Genomic DNA, 26,374 nt, shown 5'->3' with positions numbered 1-26,374 from the left:
CTGATTCCAGCACACAACTTTGCAAATGTTGCGCTCTCCACTATAGTAAGGGAGATACGGTGTTGTGGGATCCAGAAAAAAACCACAAGACAAGCAATGTGATACGTCTTGACTCAACAGTGGTTTACTTCGAATGCCCCGATCTAATGCAAACGTACGCGCACAACAATTTCCGGTCCAACGATCTAAATCGGTCCGACACGAAACATGAACCGAAGCAGGCGTTCCATGTTTAAATAAACATTTTCGATATATATCATTTGTAAACCAATAGAACTACGCGAATGTAACCAAAATAGGAAATACGATAATTTACAACCTGTCACACAAACACTTATCAATTCTAAGCGAGATGGGCGCAGATGGTCGTAGGCAGAGATGATGCCTCAACAGAGCCTGGGAACTTTTACGAAGCGTTGCTCGGATGGGGTCTGCTCTGGGGTTCACACGGATCCAAATGCCTTCAGTCGGGGCGGGCGCCTGCTCAGCTGTGCAATGCGGGCGGGGGATGGGTTGCTGGTGGCGATACTTCTCCCTTCATACTCTATTGATATCCTAAAGAGTCCAGGTTAGAGGTCAGCCCTCCAACACTGACGGGGTCAAACTTCATCTCATGAATATGGAAGACGGCCCGGCCCAGGGGACCATCTGCTCGACTCTTTTGGAACCCAAACAAATGAGGCTGCGGAGAGGGTGCCGTATCAGTGTAATTACTGTGGATTTCCCAGGGCCTCAATCTAAGAGTCAACCCCCATTTTCAGCCACCGTTGACAGTTGGATTTGCGGAAACTGATATGACATATTCAATATATTCATCAAAAAATTGCATTTGGTATTGCATTGAACATTAATTCAGTTACAAAGGTCAACCGCCATCTCGCTTATATGTTGACCTTTTAGTGTAGTAGTAATAGTAATGGACACAATTCTATGATGATGTATTCAAGGTCACAGGCATGCTGGGGCCCATCCCAGCTGTCATCGGGCAGTCGGCAGGGACCCCTGAACTGGTTGCCAGCCAATCACACATCGACAAACAACCATCTGCCTTCATAATCACACCACACGGGACAATTTAGCGTGTTCCTTTAACTTGCCATCCATGTTTTTGGAACACGGGAGTGAACTTGAGTACCCGCAGAAAACCCACTCAGGCACAGGGAGAACATGCGAACTTCACTCAGGAAGGCCAGAGCCAAAATCGAAACCTGCACCTCTGACATGCTAACCGGTCATCCACCAGGTTGCCTTTTGCAATATTGCATATATGCTAAAGAATAATTCATGTGCTGTAGGCCAACATTTCATTTTTGCATTTTATTGAGCCAGTTGTATAGTAAAGTTAAAAAATATCACAATGACATTAAAAAAACTACATATTTAATGTCAAGTATAATTATTTGGTTATATTATGAAATACTCTACATAAAAAAACTAAATAGTTCATATTAACAGGACATTTGATTATGTAAGCTCTTCCTGGGCTACAATAAAGAATTAAGAATTAAACATGGCAACCCCTGGCTGGTTATTCTTTGGATTGGATTGGATTGGATTAGCTTTTATTAGTCTCGCAGTGGAGAAATGTACATTTCACAGCAGCAAAGTGATGAAAAAAAGAGAAAAGGAAATGAAGAAGTAGAAAAACAAAATACAGGAGCTGCTGGATAGGCAGCCGCTTTCACGGCGCCATACTGAAGTCAAAAGAACAAAAAAATGATCCTGGATAATAATGATTTTATTGATCAATAAATCACCAGATTTATAAATCATTTGAAAATATTTCACATTTCCAGTAAGATCACCAAGATCAAACTGCTTTAAAATGTTCTCATCTTTGTTCTTAAATGATTCAACTGTCCCGATGAATGAATAAATAGGAAGGCAATGTAAAGGTTAATAAAACTTTTTTTCCCCAAGTGCACTGTTTAAAGAATGGTCTTTTTATTTTTTATTTTTAACCCACTTCATATTTTTCAAAATAGATTTTTTAAATCTTAATAAACTGTATGTTCTCTAGTGAACATAGGGCTCATTTGTTATTTGCTTGGATGGTTGATTTTAACTGCCTGTCCCGGTTGTTCGAAGCCAATCACCGTGTGAATGTAATGACTGTGGTCACAGTGCAGTATTGAGCTTCTGCAGTGTAATTGCCGTGATTACATAAGTTGGCCGTTTGCCTTCACTGTGCCAACGTGCCCGTCGTTATTTATTTAGCTGTGTTGTCAACAAAAAACAAGACCGGGGATGATGATTTCTGTGATGTTTTTTTTTAAATAATAAAGACGTTATAGTACAATACTTTACAATCATTTGCCACAAAATGAGGTACCCCTGTTTAAAATTTCTACCACTCTGATTCGCATTGTTGATGAGAAGAAAGGAGCATCAGCGCAGAGCGTCGATGCGTATGTGAAACTGTAAGTCGCGGCTTGGAATTTAAGTGGATTTACGTGGGACAGGAGATGTGAGACATTGTCTTTTTGTCAATAAATGCTACAGCTTCGTGTTTGCTTTAAACATTTAGCTTGTAGACGTGCACATTTCCCCATGACGTCCCTGATCCACTGGTGAAAAGGACGCTTCGATCCTCTCCTCTTTCATCTAGAACTGCTTCATACAACAAAGAGGGTGCAGAAAGTGCTGAAGATTGAATGACTGTTTTTGTGTTGTCTTTTTTTGTTTTTTTTTGTTCTTTTGACTTTAAGATGGCGCCGTTAGAGTGGCTGCCTTTACAGCAGCTCCTGTATTTTGTTTTTCTATTTCTTCCTTTGCTTTATTCATCTTTCCATCACTTTGCTGATGTGAAATGTAAATGTCCTCACTGCGAGACTAATAAAGGCTAATCCATCCCATCCATCCCAATCCATCCAATTAGATTGTGCAGCTGCCATGTGACATTGATGGAAAAAAACATCCAGCAAGTTATTTTTTGCGAAGTCTTTCACTACAAATCAATTCAATGTCAACTTCTCACTGTTATTCATCGGTCTCCTCTCCCATCATATTCTACTCCCTCAAGGGAGCAGCTTCAAAACAATGGTGTGCGAATTTGTTTTGATCTAGTGCATTTTTTTATTTCATGCTTGAATGCAGTGAACAATACACCTTTTCTTTGCGCACCGATGTGTACGCACTGGAACAGCTGGAAACAAAGAGTGCTCTTTGCAGATCAGAACGCTTTTGTCAACAGACCATTTTTTCCAGAATAATTTAGCTGTTCAAGATATAAATCGTGACATAAAGCTCATGATTTTACTTCAAAATGATGAATACTTCAGGATGGTTGCGGAAATCAGATACACAAATAGATGGCAAATTAGCGGACAAAAAAATGATGGTTTTTCTACACCCCTTTTCCCTCACTAGGGTCACAATATGGTTTAGAGGTAGTGTACACTCTCGACTGGTCATAAGCCAATCATAGGGCACATACAGACTAACTAGAAAATTTAGGATACAGACGCTCCCCAACTTCCGAACGAGATTTGTTTCGAACGGTCGTTCGTAATGTGAATTTGTTCGGAAGTTGCTTCAGTGCTATATTTTGTATGGAATGTATGTTTAAGCATATCAGTATGTTTAAGGCTTGTGTAAGTTACCTGTATTGGTTTGTACTGAAAAATAAACATTGAATAAAATATATGCTCTATAAAGATATGTACATATACTACTGGAGATAATACTGCATATAATAATACGTAATACATTTCATTTATAAGTGCCTTTCAAAACTCTCAAGGACACTTTACATGTTAGAGAGAGAGAGAAATAGAGAGAGAGAGAGAGAGAAGCTCTCACAACGCCTCACGTCGGTATTAGAGGTGGAAAGAAGCACAACTCGGAAAAAGGCGCACAATACCAAATCTTACTTATAGCACCTCTGTCCGAACCCGCCAAAATGTTCGTATGTACTACACAACTTGAATGTTCGTAAGTAGGGGAGCGTCTATAGTACATTATTCAACATAGTAGATTATTCAAAAGTTCAGATTTTTTTGAATCATATCCAAAACCAGTGCATTTGAACATTTGCTTTGCACTTGTTGCTAGGTAGACTTTATCTCTAATGTCACATTTTGGTTTGTGGCCAACGGGTGGTACTGTAGGGCCCTGCCGGCAGCTGCACAGGTGTTTTAATCAGTGGCAGTTAAAAGGACTTGCGGCACAACCATTCAGTGTTGGATTATTGTTTGTGTCACCCTGTCTGGTTTGTTTCACCTTGTCATGTTTTACCCATTGTTTTGTTTGCTACTTTGGACATTTTTGTTCCAATGACTTTGTTGTTTGAGATATTTTTTTCTGCCGACTTTATTTAATACAATTTGTCTAATACACCCTGCTCCTCCCTCCTGCCTGCTTTTTTTGGGATCCACCATCCACCACGACACTAATAACAGCCATTTTATATCCCAAATCTCAATGCAAGCTACTATGAAACATGTTTAAATTTGTCCCGTAACGTCAATAAGATGACTTGGATGTTCCGCACTACTACAATTTGAATGAGGATCTTAGCAGTATTGATTTTTTTTTCTAAAGAAAGTTATTTATTCAAAGTGACAGGTTGAGTGGACTTTGTTGCCGCTTTGAGTTAGTTTCTGTTTTCATGATCTAAATCGTGAAAGGAGGTAAAACGTGACTGCACATGTCACTTACTTTAAGTACGAGGAAAAAAATGTGGTGACAATACGACGGAGGCGGTGGATTATATTTAACGCAAATCACATTTATGTTGAGTAAGGGGCTAAGCTTTCGAATTTTTCTGTCAGGCTGAGTGGCACTTAGGACTCTGAGCATGAATAAATCACTACAGTTTGACCCATTTGAATACCAAATGCAGCCATACCCACAGGGTAACAACAGGCATGCTTGAACTCAAGCTCATTTCCATGATAGGAAAATGGCTATGTGCAGACGGTCGGACAATTCTAGTCACAGTATAACCATACAGTAGAATTTATACCACCGCGGGCATGTCTACCTTTCTTCTTGCTTTAACCAGAGACATCCCTAACCGTGCCCCAATGTGTCTAATCAAGAAATAACGTGACCGTGGTGTGAACTCGTCATTTCTCGAATAAATCTCTATGGTTTTGATTGGACCTTTCAATGCTTCAGCATCACCTCAAGAACTGACCCCATAATTATGTGAGCAGGATGATGGTAACCTTGACTCACTTACTCAACCATGCTGAAATAGTTCTTTCACTTACTGTCAACTGAAGTACAGTACATTCAATTATTAAAAAAAATATTCATAAATCTTTCACTGTGCAAGCTTACATTCACTGGCTTTCTCCACTGACATAATAAGGTTTGGCATGTATAACGGGGCGGATGCACACTGCTTGTGTAATAATAATTATCATTATTTATTTATTTAATTCATCCATTATCCATACTACTTAATCGTCACTATGGTGACAGGGGGTGCTGGAGCCCATCCCAGGTGTCTTCGGGCACGAGGCGAGGGACACCCTGAATTGGTTGCCAGCCAATCGTAGGGCACACAGAGAAAAACAACCATCCCTTTTCACATTCACACCAAGGGACAATTTAGAGTTCATTCAGCCTGCCATGCATGTTTTTTGGAATGTGGGAGGAAACCGGAGGACCCGGAGAAAACCCACTGCCAGAGAGGCTCGAACACAGGAAGATTGTATTTTACTGCCGGCAGGGGACGTAGCCATTCATGACTGATGCCCAACGTCTGCAGCCCTCTGCCAAGATATTTATTGAGAGGATATGAAAATTTAAATGATACATTAGTAAAACATAGTCTTCTTCATTTGAATACAACGCCCCTGGATGTCCCAAGCACCAACAACTATAAAACAACAGAACGTAGGCATTTTAATTGGTTGTCCTTTCTATGAACTGATAAATTTGTAACCTGGTTCATGACCTCTTCCTGTGAAGGAGGTTATCAAGTTGTAAATTCAAGGCCGGATCTCCTACATGAAGATGACAATGTAACAGGCTGTGTCTGTTCACCTCAGATTGACCCCAGATTTTCTGTGTTTCCATTGTGGGCCTTCTAAGTATGAAACCTTTAAATATGGTAACTTCTTTTCTGTCTATTCTCTATCACCCACACAGGCTCGGGGAGGACATGCAAACTCCACACAGGGCGGCCGGACCGGGACTTGAACTCGCGACCTCTGCACTGTGAAGCCTGTGTGGTAACCACTCGACTACCAGTCCGCCCTATTTATTTAGCTTTTCATGTATTTATTTTTATACCCTTTATATAAAAATAAATCAATCATCAGGAAATAAAGCAATTTTTATCCATTTCAAGCGGCAGTCATTTTATCACTTGCCATCGCCGGAAAACGATGTCATGTTTCCTCAGTGCTCATTATCTTCCCTGTTCTTTTGTCCCTTCACACCATGCAAAACAAACAACATCACCGTTGTACAATGGGGCTCGATCACAAAAACACATGCTTGTGATGTGTCAGACAGCTGGTTTCCACCTACTATCAGCCTTTGTAAGCATGTCCCACAGAGGATGTCCTCTGTAGTCTAAGGAACGGATGAATTTTTAAACTCCATGTTTGTCAGGATGTGGTGAGAATCACAGCAAACGGATGATGGGACAGACAGAAATGTGACTGTCAGACTCAGAGGTTGGTCACTAATACCTGCATTTATGACTAGTAGAAGTGAAGTAAATACATTTTGTTAAAATGCGGCATAATCACAATATTTGACTAAAAGAAGCATTTGGGGGACCATTTTGGTCCCTTTGCTGCAGTGAGCTTTGTGCGTGCACCAAAACTGGCTTTTCTGTTGTTTGTTTCCTTAAAAGGAGTTTTTTTCCTAATTAGGCTCATAAGAGCTATAACAGAGACTCACGGGGTCACTTTGAAGAGCAGTTTTATTGGCTTAACGAAGTGAAGCATCCTAAAAATAAAATCTGTCTTGCGGCAAGTCCTATCGACAGAAACAGCCCATTCTGACGTTTGGATGACATTTTTTTCAGCATCCATCCATCCATCCATCCATCCATCCATCCATCCATCCATCCATCCATCCATCCATCCATCCATCCACTTTTTAAACATGAAACTCAGCTATGTGAACCACTCCACTACCGATGGCTGAAAACATCTGCATGTTGATAATTCATTGCAAAATTACATGTAACCTTTAAAGGACAACCGACGTCTCCGACAAGTTGTGTCCATAATTTGTAAAATGGTTTCAAATGACTTCTACTGGGCGTATTTTAATAAGATTCTACCGCATATAGCTATATTTTACGTTTTAAGACTCGCGCTGAACATTGAGGAAGTCTTGTTTTTGAGTTGGTGACGAGTCCTCACGTGACGTCAGAAAAGGACCGCCTCCTGACCGTAAAAAAGACACATTGTAGCGTCTTTCCATCACGTCAATGTATTTTGCTGTACTGTTTTTTTGAAACCCTTGTGTTATATCCAAAAGCCACCAGCAGAGGGAGTCCAAGCTCCACGCAAGGAATGTATCAGCCTGTGGAAACGGGCTGATTCATTCCTCACAGGAGCTGGTCGCCATTTTTCTGCCTCTTTTGTGGGACGTTACATTGCATTCCAGATGCCTCAAAATGACACGGAAGGACTTCTTTAATCGATGGCAAACATGTATGCTTTCCTCTTCAGAACTATTTGAAACATATTCATCACTGGATGTGTAACAAGAAAGCATATTCTCCGAATCTGAAGCCATTGTTTTTATTCTCCAGCAATGCAAGACATCTTGGCGTGACGTCATGAACTGGGGGCGGGACCTTCTGAAAATGCCCAATTCGCAGCTCAATTTTTTTGCAGATTTTGGACATTTTAAGTCATTTTTATTGCTGTTTTGCATTTGACTAAAAATATCATACTGCATGTTTTGGGTATTTTAGATGCTATAAAATGTTTTTCTGGTGTCAGTTAAAAAACAAAAAAGTGATGTTGGTTGCCCTTTAAAGGGCAAATTTTGAAGAATCCGTGCATTGACATGAATCATAAATCTGTAAAATATATTATATTGAAAGGCATCTGATATTCTATATCAGCTTCTGATGCCCGAGGGAACAAATGGACTGAAATCATATGACTGACAATTTCTATCTGTGATTGATTGTCTGTTCGTCTATTCTGCGATGTTTAACGTGACACACTTTGCTCTTCTTAAAAGTGATCTTTTGCCACAAAATTAAAATGCTAAAACCAATTATCGAACCATCTTCAGCAAGGAGAAGCAGCATTTTGAGACAGACTGAGAAATATTTAATACAAACTGCGGACAAAAGGAGGTTTACCCAGCCCACTTCTCCCCCTCTCGTCCAAATAATACCCCTCAGAGAGCAGGCTTCGATACACCATCAGCCTCCAGCACATCAGTCCTGCTATATAAGGAGAAATCTGGGTGGGTTCGAAAAATTCCATCATTGGCATCGCCTTTCTTTTCTATCGCAAATTCTCTTCCCAACTTGTTTTTAACACTCCAGCATATCTTTATTCACCCGCTCCCCAAATGCGAAAACACAACCTGTCCTTCTCGCCTAGGCTTGCAGCGTTTTATTTCACACCCCGGCCATGCTTAGAATATTGACAGAAAAAAGACAGAGTAGATACTTCAACAGGAACATCTCCTCCAACAGGAAAAGAGGGGAACTTATTTTAGAAATACTGTCAAGGACAAAGGAGTGTTTTTTAACAAGAGGTGTTATTCAAAGAGCCCTTATGGATACAGCTGCCTCTCCAGATCTTCACACGCTCCTTCCCCATTGAAAATGTCTGAAAAAGGTACTGATGCTTCAAACAGAGTGTGCTCAGGGACTGTCATTATCTTTCGGATTATTTTTTTACCCCCCGCCTTGCCTGCTCAGACACATGTAGGCAAATGTTTCTTTGCCAGAATCAAGCAATCGTGTGATTCTCATACACAGCCAACAAAGAGTTGTTGTCTTTGTTCCTGGCAGCGCACGAGGGAGGGGCGAACAAGGATGGAGGATGGATGAAACTTTGTACTTTTTAAGCACTGGAAGAGCTGAGTATCAAAATCTCCCTCACCAATCAGCTGCCTATTTAATGTCTGTTAAGGTCCAAGATGCACGTTCTTCATCTCCACCTCCCCGTCAACTCAGGTGAGTCGTATTCTATTTAATATTTTAGCACCTGCAGATTACCGCATCTCACAGCATCAATCAATAAATATATAATCAGAATCAGAATCAGAAAGCCTTTAATAGTCCCACAGTGGGAAATTTGAAATCTATTAAAAAGGTAATAAAAACAAACAAACAATAAATAAATACAAAAATAAATACATAATTAAATACATACATAAATAAATGAATGGATAAAAAATAAAATAAAATAATACATAATAATACAAATAAATAAATAAATAAATAAATAAATAAAGACATGAATATATAAATAAACAACTAAATAAATTAATAGATGAAGAAATAAATAAAAAACAAAATAAATAAATACATACATACATACACACATACATAAATGAATGGATAAATAAACACATAAGTAAGTAAATAAATACATACATGCATACATAAGTAAATAAATAAATACATAAATAAATACCCAAATAAAAAAATAGATAAATAAATATACAAAAAAATCATACTACATAAATAAATACGTAAATAAACATAAATAAACACAGAAATAAACACATAAATAAATAAATAAATAAATAAATAAATAAATAAATAAATAAATAAATAAATAAATAATCTGTGCATTTTTAAAGCAAAGAAGCAAATACATTCAAGTTCTTTACATCCCAATTTAACATTTTGTTGGGGGGGCGTTTGTCTTTCACACCATTTTTTAAAAACGTTTCACAATTAGAAGTGGGGGCAGGTGGGTGATAACAATGGATACAGGTACATTTATTCATTATTTCAGAAGAATGTTAATATACTCCACTCATGTCTCCTCCACTGTTTCTCAAATGCATGATTTGTTCCACACGCAACATCCGAGATGTCAGAAGATGGTGACGCCTGAGTTCACCTGTCAATTAAATATTGATGCAAACTTTCAAGATGGACCCTGGGAGAGGACCTTAGAAAGGTTGACTTCATATTTAGCCTCATAGCTGTCTTTTATTGAGTTTAAGTGTCCCCGGAGCCACTACTTCAGGAGATACAATGTTCAACTCAGCCACAATATACTCAGCATGTGGCAAATAATACGAGATGTGGACTCTCAAGAGGTTGGGAGAAATTGCTTGGGTTGTACAAGCAATTAAAAAAAGGGGGCTGGTGATGTTGTTAAGTAACTGCGATTGGTTGTGGGATAAGCACACCTTCACATAGACTAATATAATGTGACATGCGTAGCGGAAATCAGGACGCCATCACCTCTGCTGTGATTAAGACAAAGTCCCAGGAGGCGCTCAACACTCCAACTCATTTTAAGGGGTCACAAAAGGGATGTGGACACTTGGTGCAATTTTGTGTAAACAGTGTATACACAGATGAGGATTTACAATACAATACAATACAATACAATACAATACAATACAATACATATGCTGTATATAGTGCTTTAACAACAGCGACTTGCAAATATATTCCAATAAAAAAAATACAAGATTATCGATTTGATTGAGTATCTGCTCATAAGGGGTAACAGATGGCTCGGCGACCAGGTGGTAAGAGTGTCGATTCACAGTGAAGCGGTACCGGCTTCAATTCCAGCGACGGCTCCTTGTGTGGAGTTTGCCTGTTCTCCCTGGGCCTGCGTGGGTTTTCTCTGGGTACTCCGATTTCCTCCCACATTCCAAAAACATGCAAGGCAGGGTGATTGAATATTCTAAAATTGTCCGTAGGTGTGAGTACGGATTTGAAGTCCATGAAATTGTGCCCTGTGATTGTCTGGCAACCGGTTCAGGGTGTCCTCGCCTAGTGCCCTAAGACAGCTGGGATAGGCTCCAGCACCTTCCGTGATCCTTAGAGATCAGAAAATAAATGAATGAATGAACGAATGAACAAATGTACGAATAAATGAATGACTGAATTACTGAATGAATGAACGAATGAATGAATGAACAAACAAACGAACAAATAAATGAATTAATAACTGAATGAATGAATGAATGAATGAATGAATGAATGAATGAATGAATGAATGAATGAACGAATGAATGAACGAACGAACGGATGAACAAATGAATGAATGAATGAATGAATGAATGAATGAATGAATGAATGAATGAATGAATGAGTTTCTGCTGATTTGCACAGCATTTTAAATATAACCCACAACATTGACTACCGTGCACTTTCTAAAAACGACACATCCAGTACGGGAATGATAAATCAATCCCATAAAGACGGATAAAAGCCAGCTGGAGAACAATAAAGGTCCAGGCTTCAAACTATGTTGCAAACCCATGCAATCAATCCAACCCCCGCAAAGCTCGCAAGCTTCAATTTGAGTCGAGAGCTGCTGATTTAACCCAACTGTGGCCTTACAGCCGTTGTGTTGTTTTGCAAGGTTCGATTTCTTTGGGATGGTAAGGTGAGACTGTTTCAGCGTCCATACATTGGCCACATTTGTCAAATGAGAGGCTTAATGCCTGCCAGAGGGCACAGAAGTTAACAGGAACTGTATACTCATGACTTTATCAGCATGGTGCAAAAAGCTGTTACATTTCCAGGGGCAAGCATTTGCTGTAGCTACATCCCAAAGCAGCTTCAGGCTGTCTTGATCCACACCTATTAAGATGGGGCTTAATCAGATTGGCAAAGAAAGAGAGCTTGCTGGTTTTAGGAGTAAAAAGTATTTATACGCAAGGGAAACACGATGTTCTTTTCACTTATATGAAAGGAGTGTTTGTAAGATCCATCCCCGCCCAACTTAGCTCATGAGGCCCAACGAGGGAAACGACACCTTGTCTTTGATTCAAACGAGTGCGAAGCTGTAAAATGATGAGAGACCTAGCGAGAGGTAAAGCAGGGGACACACATTTGTTTCTAACTCCTTTTCCCAGATGGCCATGTGGCAGGACCTGTGTGATCAGAGATCTAATAAAGAGGCAGATATGTTGCGGCTCCTTTCCTGGAAGGGAGTCGTTGCCATGGCAGCCGCACCCCTTGCATCGTAGGTTAATAGTGGGAAATTAGAATTTACTTCTCATACACCAACTTTGATCTGCATTACATACAAGAGGGAAGCTGGCTTCTCTTTGGTACATGTTTTTTTTTGGGGGGGTGCCAAAACATTTGATCTGCAATGCACATTTTACCACTTTGTGGTGTTCATGGCGCGTCTGCCAGCGAGCACAGCATGAGGTTGAGATGAAGTGCCTCTCGTCAATGTCAGCTGTACTAGATACATACGTCTTGTTGTTATCATATACTTTGCACGCTAACATGCCCATAATGAAAAATAAATGTTGAATGTACTCAATTTCATTCCATCTACTCAGTGGTTGCGCAACATAAAATCATCTGGACCCAGATATTTTTTTTGAGTGGACTATGTATCAATTTCAAAATGTGTCTGCATTCAGGTGATTATATTTTGTGCAATCCACCCATATATTGTAAGTAGCAAAGCCACCTTAAGCAACATATCAGAATCAAAAAGCCATATACAGTATATAGTTGCACGCATGCTTTTGTCGAACTCGTCTACGCTATTTTATACTTTCGTAATCCACTTTTCTGAAACATTTTTGTGGATGCAAATTTTTGTTTTTCTTTGCTATAGATTGCAAATTTTCCCATTGTGGTACTACTAAAGACTTTATACGTCCTATTTTCAATTCCCGAATAAATTAGTGAATGGCAGGAATGAGTTAATCAATCATTTAAAAAAATGCGGCTTAATTTTGATTGCATTGATTTAAAGGACAACCGACGTCTCCGGCCAAGTTGTGTCCATAATTTGTAAAATAGCTTCAAATGACGTCTACTGGGCGTATTTTAATAAGATTCCACCGCATATAGCTATATTTTACGTTTTAAGACTCACTATGAATATTCAGGAAGTCTTGTTTTTGAGTTGGTGACGAGTCCGTACGTGACGTCATGAAAGGACCGCCCCCTGACCGAAAAAAGACTCATTGTAGCAGTCCTTCAATCACGTCAATGTATTTTGCTGTACATGTTTGGTCTGAGAACCGTGTTGCACCCAAAAGCCGCCAGAAGAGGGCATCCAAGCTCCATATAAGGAATTTATCAACCTGTGGAAGCGGAGGTGGCCACTGGAGGTCACCATTTTGTGCCTCTTTTTTTTTGATCCATTGATTTTCCCCCAATGTTGCCTCAAAATGGACATATAATTCTTTAATGGATTGCAAACACGTATGCTTTCCTCTTCAGAACTATTTGAATCATATTCAGAACTGGATGTGTAACAAGAAAGCATATTCTCCGAATCTGAAGCCATTGTTTTGATTCTCCAGCAATGCAAGACGTCTTGGCGTGACGTCACGAACTGGGGGCGGGACTTTCTGAAAATGCCCAATTCGCAGCTCAATTTTTTGCAGATTTTGGTCACTTTAAGTCATTTTTATTGGTGTTTTGCATTTGAATAAAATAATCATACTACATGTTTTCGATGCTATAAAACGTTTTTCTGATGTCAGTTAAAAAACAAAAAAGTGACGTCTGTTGCCCTTTAAATGCTATCAATGTATAGCAGCTGATCGGTGTACACTCTGCAACAAATAACACATGTCAATTTTCATCAAAATGGATCCACTCAAACATATTTAATGTCATAAATTTCACTAGTCAAAGAAAAAAAGAACAATCAGACTTTCAAACTCGAGGCGACGCAGTCATAGACACCCAGACATGAAGAAGTTTTCAATCTGATCTTGACTGAAATGAAGCATTTCCATGTGTTTTGGAAAACAAGTCCAAGAAATTTGCACATGCCACTTTTTTCGCTTCCCTCTAAACAGCTTTTCTTTTTTCTTTGGCTACACTATGGATGAAAAAACAGCAGCCGGGTTGCTCCCAAAGCTACGGCTCAGACAGTAAATGATAAAACGCTGTCATTTCTCTGCTCACCCTAGAGATGAGCAAACAGAGGAAGAAGAAGCCAAACAAGTGACAGCTCCAAGAGAAAAATAGATTTCTCTTGCCTGCTTTCGATTTGACGGTACATGTGCTCTCACTTCTTGTCTTATCTGGCCAAAAAAATCCGTTCCCTGTCATATTATGGTACTCTGCCTGTTTTGTTCGCTTATGGACACTAAACTACACTGCCCAAATATACTTTTTATATGACACTTTTAAAATATAAGTGAATGAATAAAATAACCCAACTGTTTTTACACTACGGGTTCCATCTCACCTGTGACATTAATGACATTGCGGGAGAGAAAATAAAAAGATGCACATTTATTATACACACACACACACACACACACACACACACACACACACACACACACACACACACACACACACACACACACACACACACACACACACACATCCATTTTCAACAATGCTTATCTTAAATGGGCTCACGGGGAGTTCAGGTGGAAGGCAGACTACACCTTGAACCAGTCAACAGTCAGTCGCAAGGTATATAAAAAGACAACCGACCATTCACACCCAAATCCACTGCACCTATATTGGTGATTAATTCACGAATTCACTGCCAGACGATGTGCAAAAATGTGTCCACTACAGTGCCATGGTTTTTGTCATTTTCACTCAAATTGCAGAACCCATAGAATATTGAGTTTTAGGAGTACATAAACATTCAATTCAGCGTAAGAAATCTTAGACTTTCGTCTTTCATCAGAAAAATATAGTTGATTCCTAAGTAATATGGGCCTGGAGTTCTGAACTTGAAATGGGGGTGTCTGTACAAAATACAATACATACATATTGATTTATATAACGCTTTAACAACAGCTTCACTTGTAGCAAAGCGCTAACATGGACAAAATGCAAATGCTGACCCCTTGTGGAAGGGATAAACATTACCAGAGGTCTGACCAGCGCGTTATCGGCACCACCCGCAAGAAAAAACAAAACCCAAACAAATTTGAAAATGGCGTTCCAACTCACACTTTTCAATTGCCCAATACATTCGGGAATGGCAACAAATAAGTTAATTAATTACTTAACTAATTAATTATCATCACAATGCATCCATATGCCATATCTGATATCTGTACATCAAAGCTCTGTCACGGTTTGCAAGGTGGTGATGGCGGGTGCGGCTCCCAAAAAGCAGGCAGGAGGGAGCAGGAGGTTGTTTGACAAATTGTATTAAAATAAAGGTCAGCAGGAACAAAATGTAAAACATCAAAATCATCTGAACAGAAAAAATACAAAGTATCAAAAGAAGACCAAAAGTAAAAGTCCGCCAAGGTTAAACAAACACATGCACAGCATACACAATGCATGCAACAAACATGCAGCAAACAATGAACCGACACCGGATGGTCGTGCCGGGTGTCTTTTTAAGTGTCAGTGATTAAGACGACCAGCACCTGCGAGGCTGCAGGCAGGGCTGACGTCGCTGCCCGTTGGTCGCCAACCTGATCGGGACGACCAGCACCTGTGCAGGTACAGGCGGGGCCGACAGCGCCCCCCAGATCATGACAAGCTCACAATTGCATCCAGGCATGCTCAGCAATTGGGCAACATAACAATCAGAATGTTATTGAGAGAAACATATCTAAGATAAGCGCCTCCTCAGCCCCACTCCCAATACATTCCCTGTGCCGTGAAGCCTTGTACTACGTATCTGCAGTTTAGTAAATACTGTACACTTTGCAGCCTATCAACCTGATTGTGCACTGGATTGGGATGTGTTGCCAGGTGTCCAATGTGCTCACTTGATTATTTCCAAACAACAGAGCTTTATTTACATCTTGTTTATTGACACTGTGTTTGTTTGGAACCAAAGCGCAAGTTAGTGCAAACCAAAATGATATCAAATTTCAAACTCCAAAATCTATAATGCTTTATTGACAACATTGGAATGCAATTTGCGTTACGCTTCACCACAAACAACCTTGAGTAAAGAACCTTGACACGTAAATCAATAAGATGAACATTCAAACAAGGACATTTACTCCATGCAACTCGATTGGCTACTCGAGTTGTAGTAGCTCCGCTAAGCTTCTCTAAATAGATTCTCATGTTAGGACGGGTAAAGGGAGGGACTTTGTGTTCCCATGGTATCGGGTAGGTAGAGACTAGAGAGCAGATGGTGAGGCTTCACTGGTGCCGGTGTCGGACGAGTCTCAGTGCCGTTGACCTGCAGCAACCAGATGCTCGTCACTGCAATTTCGCCTAACGGGGGGACTATTGCGCTGATTTCTGGGTTGACAACTTGATCCAATTTGTGCATCTCGTCGAGCGATATCGTCATCGTCAGTGTGGAGGAGCTGCGCATGGTCGAACATCCATCGTATGGTGAGATGCGCGTTTTTTATGCTCGGAAATGTTCGCTTTCGATAGGTAATAGGTCAACCTTGGATAAAGTTAGTTAATTTTCTTCTTGTGTTTTGTGAACACAATGTGGGGAAAAATATAATATTTTTACCAGGCGTCCTATGGCGGACCTCGTGTAAGCGCATCAACGCTGCACATAAAAAAAACAATTAATTTCATATTGCCACCAACACAATCATCTAGTTGGTACAAACACGTTTTGAAATACGCAGTGGGAGTGAAAAAAATATGAATATACGCAATATACCCATACTGAGTGAAAAGTCCATTAAACATTTTTCAAGGACGTGTAGATATAATTGTGATTACGGATGGAGCAAAACAGCAAAACAAAGAACGTGCGATTGCAATGTTATTCAACGTTTAGACCGTTGAACTCAATGGAGCAAGTTTGATGGTCGAAGTTACCTTATTGTCTTGTCGATATAAGCGCACTTGCCTGTGATTACACTAACACCGCACGAAACTGCAGTGTCAGACTACTACTGAAACAATCGACCCAACAAACTATGCTGACCATCACAACGATTTGCATGCCCATGAGAGCAGACTGTGTCTTGGCTCCAGATTTTGTTCAGATCTGAGCGGTGAATACTGAAGAGAGTGTGCAGACGTTGTGGGTGTACATTGTTTATCAAGTGGTTCATTGTTTTTTAGCTGCATTAAACCTGTTACAAAAACCACCACTAAACACCCACACACACACCAAAAAAAGCAGATTACCAACTCAGTGGTTGATTTTGAATTGAAACAATAGAAATGTGATGTTTTTTTCATCATCTCAAGACTTAACTACAACCATACAACTTTGTGGTGTTTACTTTGTCTAGATAACAAAAGGAGACCCATACGTCATAGCGGGGCTTCACCCAGTTGTCACAATGTCCAATGCGCTCAATTGGTAACATCTGGGGAAACAAAGGAATTTATTGCCGTCTGTGTGTTGCCGTGTGTTTGTTGGGTTAACTGCGTTGGTTGTTGGGATTGATCTGAAGAGACAAATGTTGTGGAGCATGGTGAGGTTTTATTATCAACGTCAATAAAGAAGATAACATGCTGAACACATGAGCACAGAATTCTCTTGCATGTGCTTGTTTATAATAGAAATATGATGTTTCATCTGACAAAAAAATGCACAAAATCTGAATCAGAATCAGAAAGCCTTTAATAGTCCCACAATGGGGAAATTGGCAATCTCCAGCAGCAAAATTGAAAAGTCAAAAGATAAAACAAAGTATTCTATGCACAAAAGAACATGTCAGGAAACTGAAATGTACAACTGCACAAAAAAAGTTCATAAAAAGGATTGTATTTAGTGCAAAGTATAACCATCTCTTCTTCTTTTCCTTTTGGCTTTTCCCTTCAGGGGTCGCCACAGTGAATCAATGTCCTCCATCTATCCCGGTTTTGTGCATCCTCCTCCACCGATCCGGTTTGGGATTCAGAGGTTTGATTCGCATATTTGTTTTGGCAATTTTTTTTACGTCTGATGCCCTTCCTGACATGACCCTCTATATATCCGGGCTTGGGACCGGCACAATAAGACACTGGCTTGTGCCCCCTTGTGGGTACATTAGTGCAAAGTATAAAAATACAGTATGAAACAATATTTGAAATATTCATCTGCAGATATGCACCACCTTAATTTTAAATTGATCTGAAAGACATACAATAGTGGTGGCAATATACGTTATTTCAGTTTTATGACAAAGTATTTTCATTTTGGTCAATCTGTCCTCCCCTATGACCTTCCTGCTTCTGCATCCGCTCCCTCCTTTTGGTTACGAAGAGAACACGCATCTCTATCTTCTGCTCAACTCTGCAGTTCTGCCATCAGCAGCTGCACCAAAGCCCCGTGTGATGTGAAGTGAAACTCTTGAATACTAATAGAGCACCAATAGGATGTCTTAGGGTGATTGGAGCAGAGAGCAAATAGTGAAAACATCAGGCGGTGTTGCTCAGTTCATCCATGATTCTGGAGGAAAAACATGTTTTATGCCGTTATTATTTAAGTCCACTATGTGTTTGCGTTACATAACATTCTCATGAGGATCCTCTTTGGCAAATCTATTTTGGCCCAATTTGGAGCACTAATGGCGGTATTCGCGTTTGGTTATGAAACAAACGATGGATGTTGTCATGGTGACAGCATGCTAGTGGGCCTGTGGGCCGTTGCTGATCCAGGAAAGGCTGTTTATATTTGGTGGCTGGTGAAAATGCTGCACAGAATCATAGTCGTGGAAGAAAAAAGATGCAGTTTTCAATCATGTCTCGGAGATTCCACATGACGCACAATCTGGTTGCACAGTATGAATACATTACCAGAATATCACATTAAGCTGCGAGTGCTGGTTTGTGAAACCTGTTTTGGGAAAATGCCATTAACTTATATTATATCACATTTGTACATTACAGATGGCACGAATCATTAAATCCCCATAATTATACTAGGCTGTCGTCTGACGGGGTTAATATTTGTGACCGAAGAAGCACCCTATGGTGAGGATTATGTATCGGTAGTTGGATTAAAACCTCATAAAAATCGGCTAAGCAAAGAGAATAAATCCCTCCTGCTGGAGGTTTCAATTCAAACAGTGACTTGGATACTGTCAAGCTGTCGAGGGATTTTGCTGCTTATTCTTGTTGGTTTGTGATTGTATGCATGTCCCAAAATGTGAGGTAAATTATATCAGTGCAGTTAAAATATATGTATAAAATGGATGCGACTGAATAAAAAGTATCGGTTTGACAATCCCACATCTGTCCGCTGATTTCAGGCCGTAGATTTAATAATGGCTTCTCGGGATACAGTACAAATGCTGCTGGGTCGGCAGCGAGGGAATTAATCTCAGAACCTAATCTCTCTCTTCCCTCGGAACAAGAGTTCACAAAGGTGTTATTCCAGTAAAGCCATTCTTACAGCCTTTTGCCAGATCAGTGTATCACTCTCGGAGAAATCATCCTTTGGGTTCCCACGTCTGTTGATATTCTTGTCAGGCGATGAGACAAGCATGAATATTTGTTGTTCTTCGTCACGTTGCACATGAAAGGACGTTTGTTACATTAAATCAGATTGATTTTTATTGCCATTCGGTAACACGTCATTATGATGTTGCGATATGTGAATAGATTGAGGTGTGTGTTGGGTCAGGATGACCATTCAGTTTCGGGTCATTGTTTGTTTCACCGTCAGGTTTGTCTCGTCTTTTCATGTTTTACACATGGGTTTGTTTGCTACTTTGGACCTTTTTGTTATGTTGACTTTGTTGTTTGAGATTCGGTTCCTGCTAACTTTACTTAATAGAATTTGTCAAATACACCCTGATGCTACCTCCCGCCTGCTTTTTTGGGGTCCACCACCACCTTGCAAATTGCGACACATAAGGGCATCGAAGAGGTTCTACGTTTGTGCTTGTTCTATCGGGCAATATATGGGTAAATTCTATTATTACAATCAATACACTATAGTGTCTCCATAATCAGAATTTTTCATTGCCTTGACAATTCTCTACTTAAAACGTTTTGACACTGGGGAAAAGAGCCTTTTATCTCTCATCAGTGCACAAAATAAGGGGGATAATCTGTTTGTATGTGTTTTATGTGAAATAATTTGAACCTCACCAAACACCTTAGGGATGAGTTGGAACTAAGACCGTGAATAAAAAGGTCCCCTCAACGACCCAACACCTTGTCAGCTCTGATCTCACGAACGCTTGTCTGGATGAATGGAGACACATTTTCAAAGAAACACTCCATGATTGTGTTTAAAAAAAAGTCTTTCCAGAAGAGTGGACGCTGATATAACAGCAAAAGGGTGAACCTACTCCACAGTTTCATCTATTTTCATGTCCTGTGGTGTTATGGCCAGGACTCCCATTAAGTACGAATGTGCTGCAGTGATTATGAAGCAAGCCATCAGCGAAATGGACCAAATGTGCCCAGCGGTGCTTCCTTGGATCAACAAGGTCATAGCAGCAGAGAGAAGGAGAAAAAAAGAATAGAGGGGGAGAGATGGAGAGGAGAAGGCATGGATTTAGACACCCACAGTGCTGCCAGGTTGCCGAAAACCTGACTCCAGATGTCAGTGATTCATGGTCTCAGCATGACAATAACAATTATTTTGGCTATCTCTGTGAATTTCATATCCAAGCAGCACAACCACACATTGCAAGAGTGATACCGTTGCAGTTTCACAACAATACCTCATAACAACAGGCACGCGGTCTAATTAATTAGGTTGAAAAACCGAATGGCAAATCAAAGGGAAATTGAGGTTGATTCACTTGGCATTTTCAGTAATATGAGAAGGATGTCCAGGAAAGCTGCCGGATGTGTCACAATTTGCAAGGTGGTGGTGGTGGTGGACCTCAAAAAAGCAGGATCATTGTGTCATCGGCAAATTGTATTAAATAAAGTCAGCAGGAATAAAATCGCAAACAACAAAGTGATCGGAAGAAAAAGGTCCAAAGTAGCAAACAAAACCATGAGTAAAACATGACAAGACAAATCAAACCTGACAGAGTGAAACAAACAATAACCCGACACTGAATAGTCATGCCGGGAGTTCTTTTAACTGCCACTGATTAAAACGACCAACACCGTGCCACCCGTTTGTCGCAAACTGAAACGTTGTACTGGTAGGTGAGCTATGATACAGTACATGGTGAAGAGTGAAGACATCTTTTTTAGAGACATGCTAGCTGATACAAAGCAAATGGCTGACTGCCACAGTGAAAATAAACAGTCTGTTCTGATAAGTTCCACAAAAATAGTGTACATTACACTAAAATAATGAATATTTTGTGTCAATATATTCACAAATTGACTTAGTACTATTCATTGTGAAATCGGCATACTTCGCCGCTCATATACAGTATGCACACTGTAATGTACATTTATTAAAAACAACAACACACACACACACACAATACATACATGCTGTAAACAAACGACAGTACTGTATGTGCATACTTGTGTAAAAGTACACTTGAGCTCATATGATTGTAAATGCTACTGCACTCAAAGTCCCACAAGCAACTTATTAACGGCCATTCCTCATGGACACATCCTGAAGTAGCAGAAGGATTGCCTTATTATAATATTTGGAGGTACCATATATATATTTTTTATACTTGCCTTGTGGCAAAGCAAAAGTGTACACATTGTAGCCTCTCAACTCCTGAGGGAAATATCTGGCTCTTAAGTCATTATGTCCACTGCTTTTAGTTCGATTCGATGGTGTGCAGTAAGTTGTTCGAGGAATTTCCCTGTAAACACGTGTCACCACCTTCACTGCATCCTGTTTTTGTGTGGGTGCACGGTGGATATGAAAAGTCAACTATACCCCTGTACAAATGCCATATTTTTGTCATATCGCGAAGGAATACAAACAAGTGACATGAAGTGTGTATATCCTCTTAAAATCCAATCACTTTCATACTGAGGTTAAATTTTCCAATCTTCTTGGACCTTCTCTGAGCAAAAATGAGAATCAATGATGTCATGTTATTGCAGAAAGATCGCTGCACTTGTGAAGGATCCAATCAGCTATCGTGTCATTCATTCAATGCGCACATGGGGAGCAAATGTGCATTTTTTTCAAGCTTATTGTCTGAGTAAAAGAATCTCTTAGAATTTTCATGCAGTTTCCAAAAGAAGTGCAATTTCTAGCCTTCGTTCTTAAATTCTTTCATTTTTACAGATAAGAATCAATTGACTATTCAGCATGGTTATGATTGAAGCCCACAGGGTCAACACAATTTTAAAATAAAATCACCTTTTTAGTCCCTCTGTTACTGACCGCTTCTGGAAGTGCGTATCTGCAAACTTCACCAGATAAATCTGCACAATCTGATATATTCTAATTACTCAATTTAGATGGACATAATTAAAGGTTATGTATGGTGTAGTAATTTGCAGGTGTGTATGGCGACAATGTATTCTATACCGGGATCTACATAAACAATCAAAATATTCGACACACCTTATTACATGTGACGTTGCGTCGACAATAGTAAAACATAAATTGATATCGCTCTGAATCCCAAAAAAGTATAATACATAACTATTTATTCTTACAGTTCTTATATTAGATCTCAAACTAATTACACAAATGTGGTCAGATAGTGCTTCTTTTCCGCTATTTTTTTTTTCTCTTTGCACGTCTTGACTTTGCCGATCATGGATTAGGACGCAGTGCCTGAAGCACAGCGCTGATATCTGAAAAATGTTTCCGCGTCATATTTTTATGACTTTCTGTCATGAGCCTGCATCATGAGCAGGAAGTGATTAGCGGTGAAGAGCACACTTTCTGTGTTTATTAAGCTTGTTGTGTAATGGGCTGACTGTGCAAATCAGACACATAGACACACATAGAAAAAAAGTCACATTTTAATATCTCTGGAGTTTGTCTGTAAACTTATCATCTGTCAAAATCAGAATCAGAAAGACTTTAATAGTCCCACAATGGGAAAATTTGCAATCTTACAGCAGCAAAATTGAAAGGGGCGGGGGTCAAAAAGAAAAAAAAAACAAACCTAAGTATTGCATGTACAATAAAAAATAATAAATACATGGACACCCGATGCAGTTGATGTGTTGTTTTTCAACTTCATCCGTGATTGTTTGATGATGAAAAATGCTTTTCGTGTTCATGTCAGTTTGATTGCAGTTTTTCAGCATTCATCTATATTTGTCTCCTTTAGGTGTCCTTTAGGCTTGGGAAAAGAAAAGTAAAACATCTGAGGTCAAGAGCCGACGTTTTTTTGAGGATTCTGTCTGCAAAGAGTTGATTTTGGATTAGAAGAAAGTCTTCGTGAGGGTTTCTGGCCACAAAGGAGACAAATGCTGAACATTCCCTTCAAGCCTTTACTTCAACAACTGCCTCTCATCTAATAATTTGAGCAGAGAGCAGACAACATGGCCCTGGGCTACCTGCCTTGGCCTCCTCTACTTTGGTTGAGCATCACCTTACTTCTTGCCCCTCGATGGCCCGTACAAGCCACAGACTGTCCTCATTTGTGTGTATGTGAGATCCGACCTTGGTTTACCCCCCAGTCAACCTACAAAGAGGCGACAACCGTGGACTGTAATGACCTGAGACTGACACGCATCCCTATCAACCTTTCAACGGATACACAAGTGTTACTGCTCCAAAGTAATGCCATCTCTCACACCGGGAGTGAGCTGGAGGCCTTGCAAAACCTGACAGAGTTGGACCTTTCCCAGAATAACTTCAGTTCTGTGCAAGCTGTAGGCCTAAAAAATATGAACCATCTTACCACCTTGCATCTGGAGGAGAACCAGATCAGTCAGCTGCAGGACAACTGTTTGGGAAATCTCTCTAGCTTGCAGGAGCTCTATATCAACCATAACCTCATAAGCTCCATCTCCGCTCGGGCATTTGCCGGTCTGCACAATCTGTTGCGCTTGCACCTCAATTCCAATAAGCTTCATGTCATTGACAGCCGCTGGTTTGCAGAAACTTCTAACCTTGAGATCCTCATGATTGGAGAAAACCCAGTGATTGGTCTTTTGGACATGAATTTTAAGCCTCTCGGAAGTTTGAGGAGTTTGGTTCTTGCTGGCATGGATCTTATTGATGTTCCTCCCACTGCATTTGTAGGCTTGGACAACCTGGAGAGTATATCGTTCTATGACAACAAACTGGTCCGAATCCCTCAACTGGCACTTGAGAAAGTCCCCAATTTGAAATTTTTGGATTTAAACAAAAATCCAGTTCACAAAATCCAGGAAGGAGATTTCAGAAACATGTTTCATCTCAAAGAATTGGGAATCAACAACATGATGGAGTTGGTGTCTATTGATCGCTACGCTCTGGACAACCTCCCAGAACTGACCAAATTAGAGGCCACAAACAACCCCAAATTGTCTTATGTCCACCGCCTGGCCTTCAGGGACATGCCTTCCCTGGAGAGCTTAATGCTCAACAATAATGCTCTCACTGCTCTTTACCAGCATTCGGTAGAGGCCTTGCCGAACCTTCGTGAGATCAGTCTTCACAGCAATCCGTTGCGTTGTGACTGCGTTATTCAATGGATGAGTTCCAACAAGACCTCTGTACGTTTCATGGAGCCCTTGGCCATGCTTTGCACATCCCCGCCAGAACTCAGGGGGCAGCATGTTCGAGAGCTGCGATTGGTAGAAAACTCAGAGCAGTGCATCCCACTGATATGCCAAGACACCTTCCCTGGCCACCTCAACCTAAATCTTGGCCTGAGCGTCAGTCTGGACTGTCGGGCCATGGCTGAGCCAGAACCTGAGATCTACTGGGTGACCCCACTTGGAAGCAAAATCACGACGGACACAGTGTCTGAGCACTACCACCTGAGCAGCGAAGGGACTCTGTCTCTCTCCCATGTCCAGGTAGAAGACTCCGGGCATTACACCTGTGTGGCACAGAACATCGAAGGGGCTGACACACGAGTTGCCTCCATCCGAGTGAACGGAACCATGCTTGACAGTGCTCAGGTGATGAGAATTTATGTTAAACAGACGGAATCCCACTCCATCCTTGTCTCTTGGAGAGTCAACTCCAATGTTATGTCCTCCAATATCAAATGGGCCTCAGCCACCATGAAGATCGACAACCCACACATCACATACACGGCGCGTGTGCCTGTGGATGTTCATGAATACAATCTCACTCATCTCCAGCCAGCCACAGAGTATGAGGTGTGCCTAACAGTCTCCAATGTACACATGCAGACACACAAATCCTGTGTAAATGTCACCACCCGAAGCACCACCTTCGCCCTGAATCTGTCAGAGCAGCATCCGAGCGCTGCTGTGCTAGCAGTTATGGCTACCGCGCTAGCCTTCCTCAGTCTGGCTACTGTTGGCATCTACACGGCCCGCAGGTGGAAACGAAAGAACTATCACCATTCCTTGAAGAAGTACATGCTTAAAACCTCCTCCATCCCTCTCAACGAGCTTTACCCGCCACTTATCAACCTGTGGGAGGCAGACGCAGAGAAGGACAAAGATGGCAACGCAGAGGGGAAACCATCTCCCGTTGATACCACGCGTAGCTATTACATGTGGTAAAGATGTAGCAAGGAGGCCCGGTCGCCTTACTAGCAGCACAAACGGATAAAAACTTCGGACATTTTGGTGGAAGAGTCACTAAAATTGTTTTGTGGGCTTTGCTGATATGTAGCAGAGGAAAAACGAATGGATATTTTTAGTCGTATAGCGTATCGCGCCGATTCTTTCTATTTCTTGTTTTGTCTTCAAGGAAGCAGCTGTATTTCGCTTCAATGTTACTTTAGTTGCCATACTGTATCTGTAGTGCATTTCTAACTCACTTTTATTGGGGTTAATAATACTGCAGCAGTGGCCGGGAGGGGGGGGGGGGGGGGATTCTGACTCTTGTGGCGGCATTAGTAATGACGAGTCTTTTCTTTCTGTTTTGTAAAACAGGTAAGCCAATGTGTGCACCAATGTGGAGTTTGTTTAAACTTCAACAAATAAAAGCTGACAGCGGAGTTTAGACGTGTTACATTGTCTACTGAATGTTAGCAACTGTGCAGTAATGTTGTATCAACTATACCATTTAAATTTTAAAAAAGACAACAGTAACTTTAGTTTGGCAATATTTGTGAAGTCATATGCTAGAAATACAACTGTTGATTAGAATGCTTCTTTTTTAAAATTGATTATTTTTTAACAAGGAACAATTGAAGGTTTTTTCGGTACTCTCTTCCTCATAGTTATCATGGGAGTCTACTTTATTTTGCTACGATTTTTGCTGATTTAGTTAATTTTCCACATGTAATATGTTACTTTGAAAATGCCAAAATAAATACTTTTATGATTCTTTTGCATATTTGGTGTTTGTTTCCCATCACATTTGTTTAGTATTGCTGCCTTATCAGTGATTTTAACCTCACAGACGGTGCAAATGAA

The 26,374-nt window shown here is 40.4% G+C and overlaps 1 protein-coding gene across 1 annotated transcript; it reads left to right on the top strand.

Annotated features, from left to right (window-relative positions):
• Nucleotides 1–16,160: 16,160 nt before the first annotated feature.
• On the top strand, nucleotides 16,161–26,292 carry LOC148890260 (leucine-rich repeat neuronal protein 1-like). The gene is made up of 3 exons (XM_089011093.1): nucleotides 16,161–16,408; nucleotides 17,814–17,894; nucleotides 23,152–26,292. The coding sequence occupies exon 3, from the start codon at nucleotides 23,366–23,368 to the stop codon at nucleotides 25,511–25,513; it is 2,148 nt and encodes a 715-aa protein (XP_088867219.1). The 5' UTR covers nucleotides 16,161–16,408; nucleotides 17,814–17,894; nucleotides 23,152–23,365; the 3' UTR covers nucleotides 25,514–26,292.
• Nucleotides 26,293–26,374: the final 82 nt, after the last annotated feature.

The sequence above is a fragment of the Hippocampus bargibanti genome, linkage group LG12 (genome assembly GCF_051943395.1).
Source record: "Hippocampus bargibanti isolate YZ-2025 linkage group LG12, ASM5194339v1, whole genome shotgun sequence".
Classification (NCBI taxonomy): domain Eukaryota; kingdom Metazoa; phylum Chordata; class Actinopteri; order Syngnathiformes; family Syngnathidae; genus Hippocampus; species Hippocampus bargibanti.
The sequence above is the reverse complement of the archived record's forward strand: the minus strand, read 5'-3'. Positions and strand labels throughout refer to the sequence as shown.

Bases quoted from the DNA above. Each gene is read 5' to 3' on its own strand.
- LOC148890260 (XM_089011093.1), top strand. From the start codon at position 23,366: ATGGCCCTGGGCTACCTGCCTTGGCCTCCTCTACTTTGGTTGAGCATC.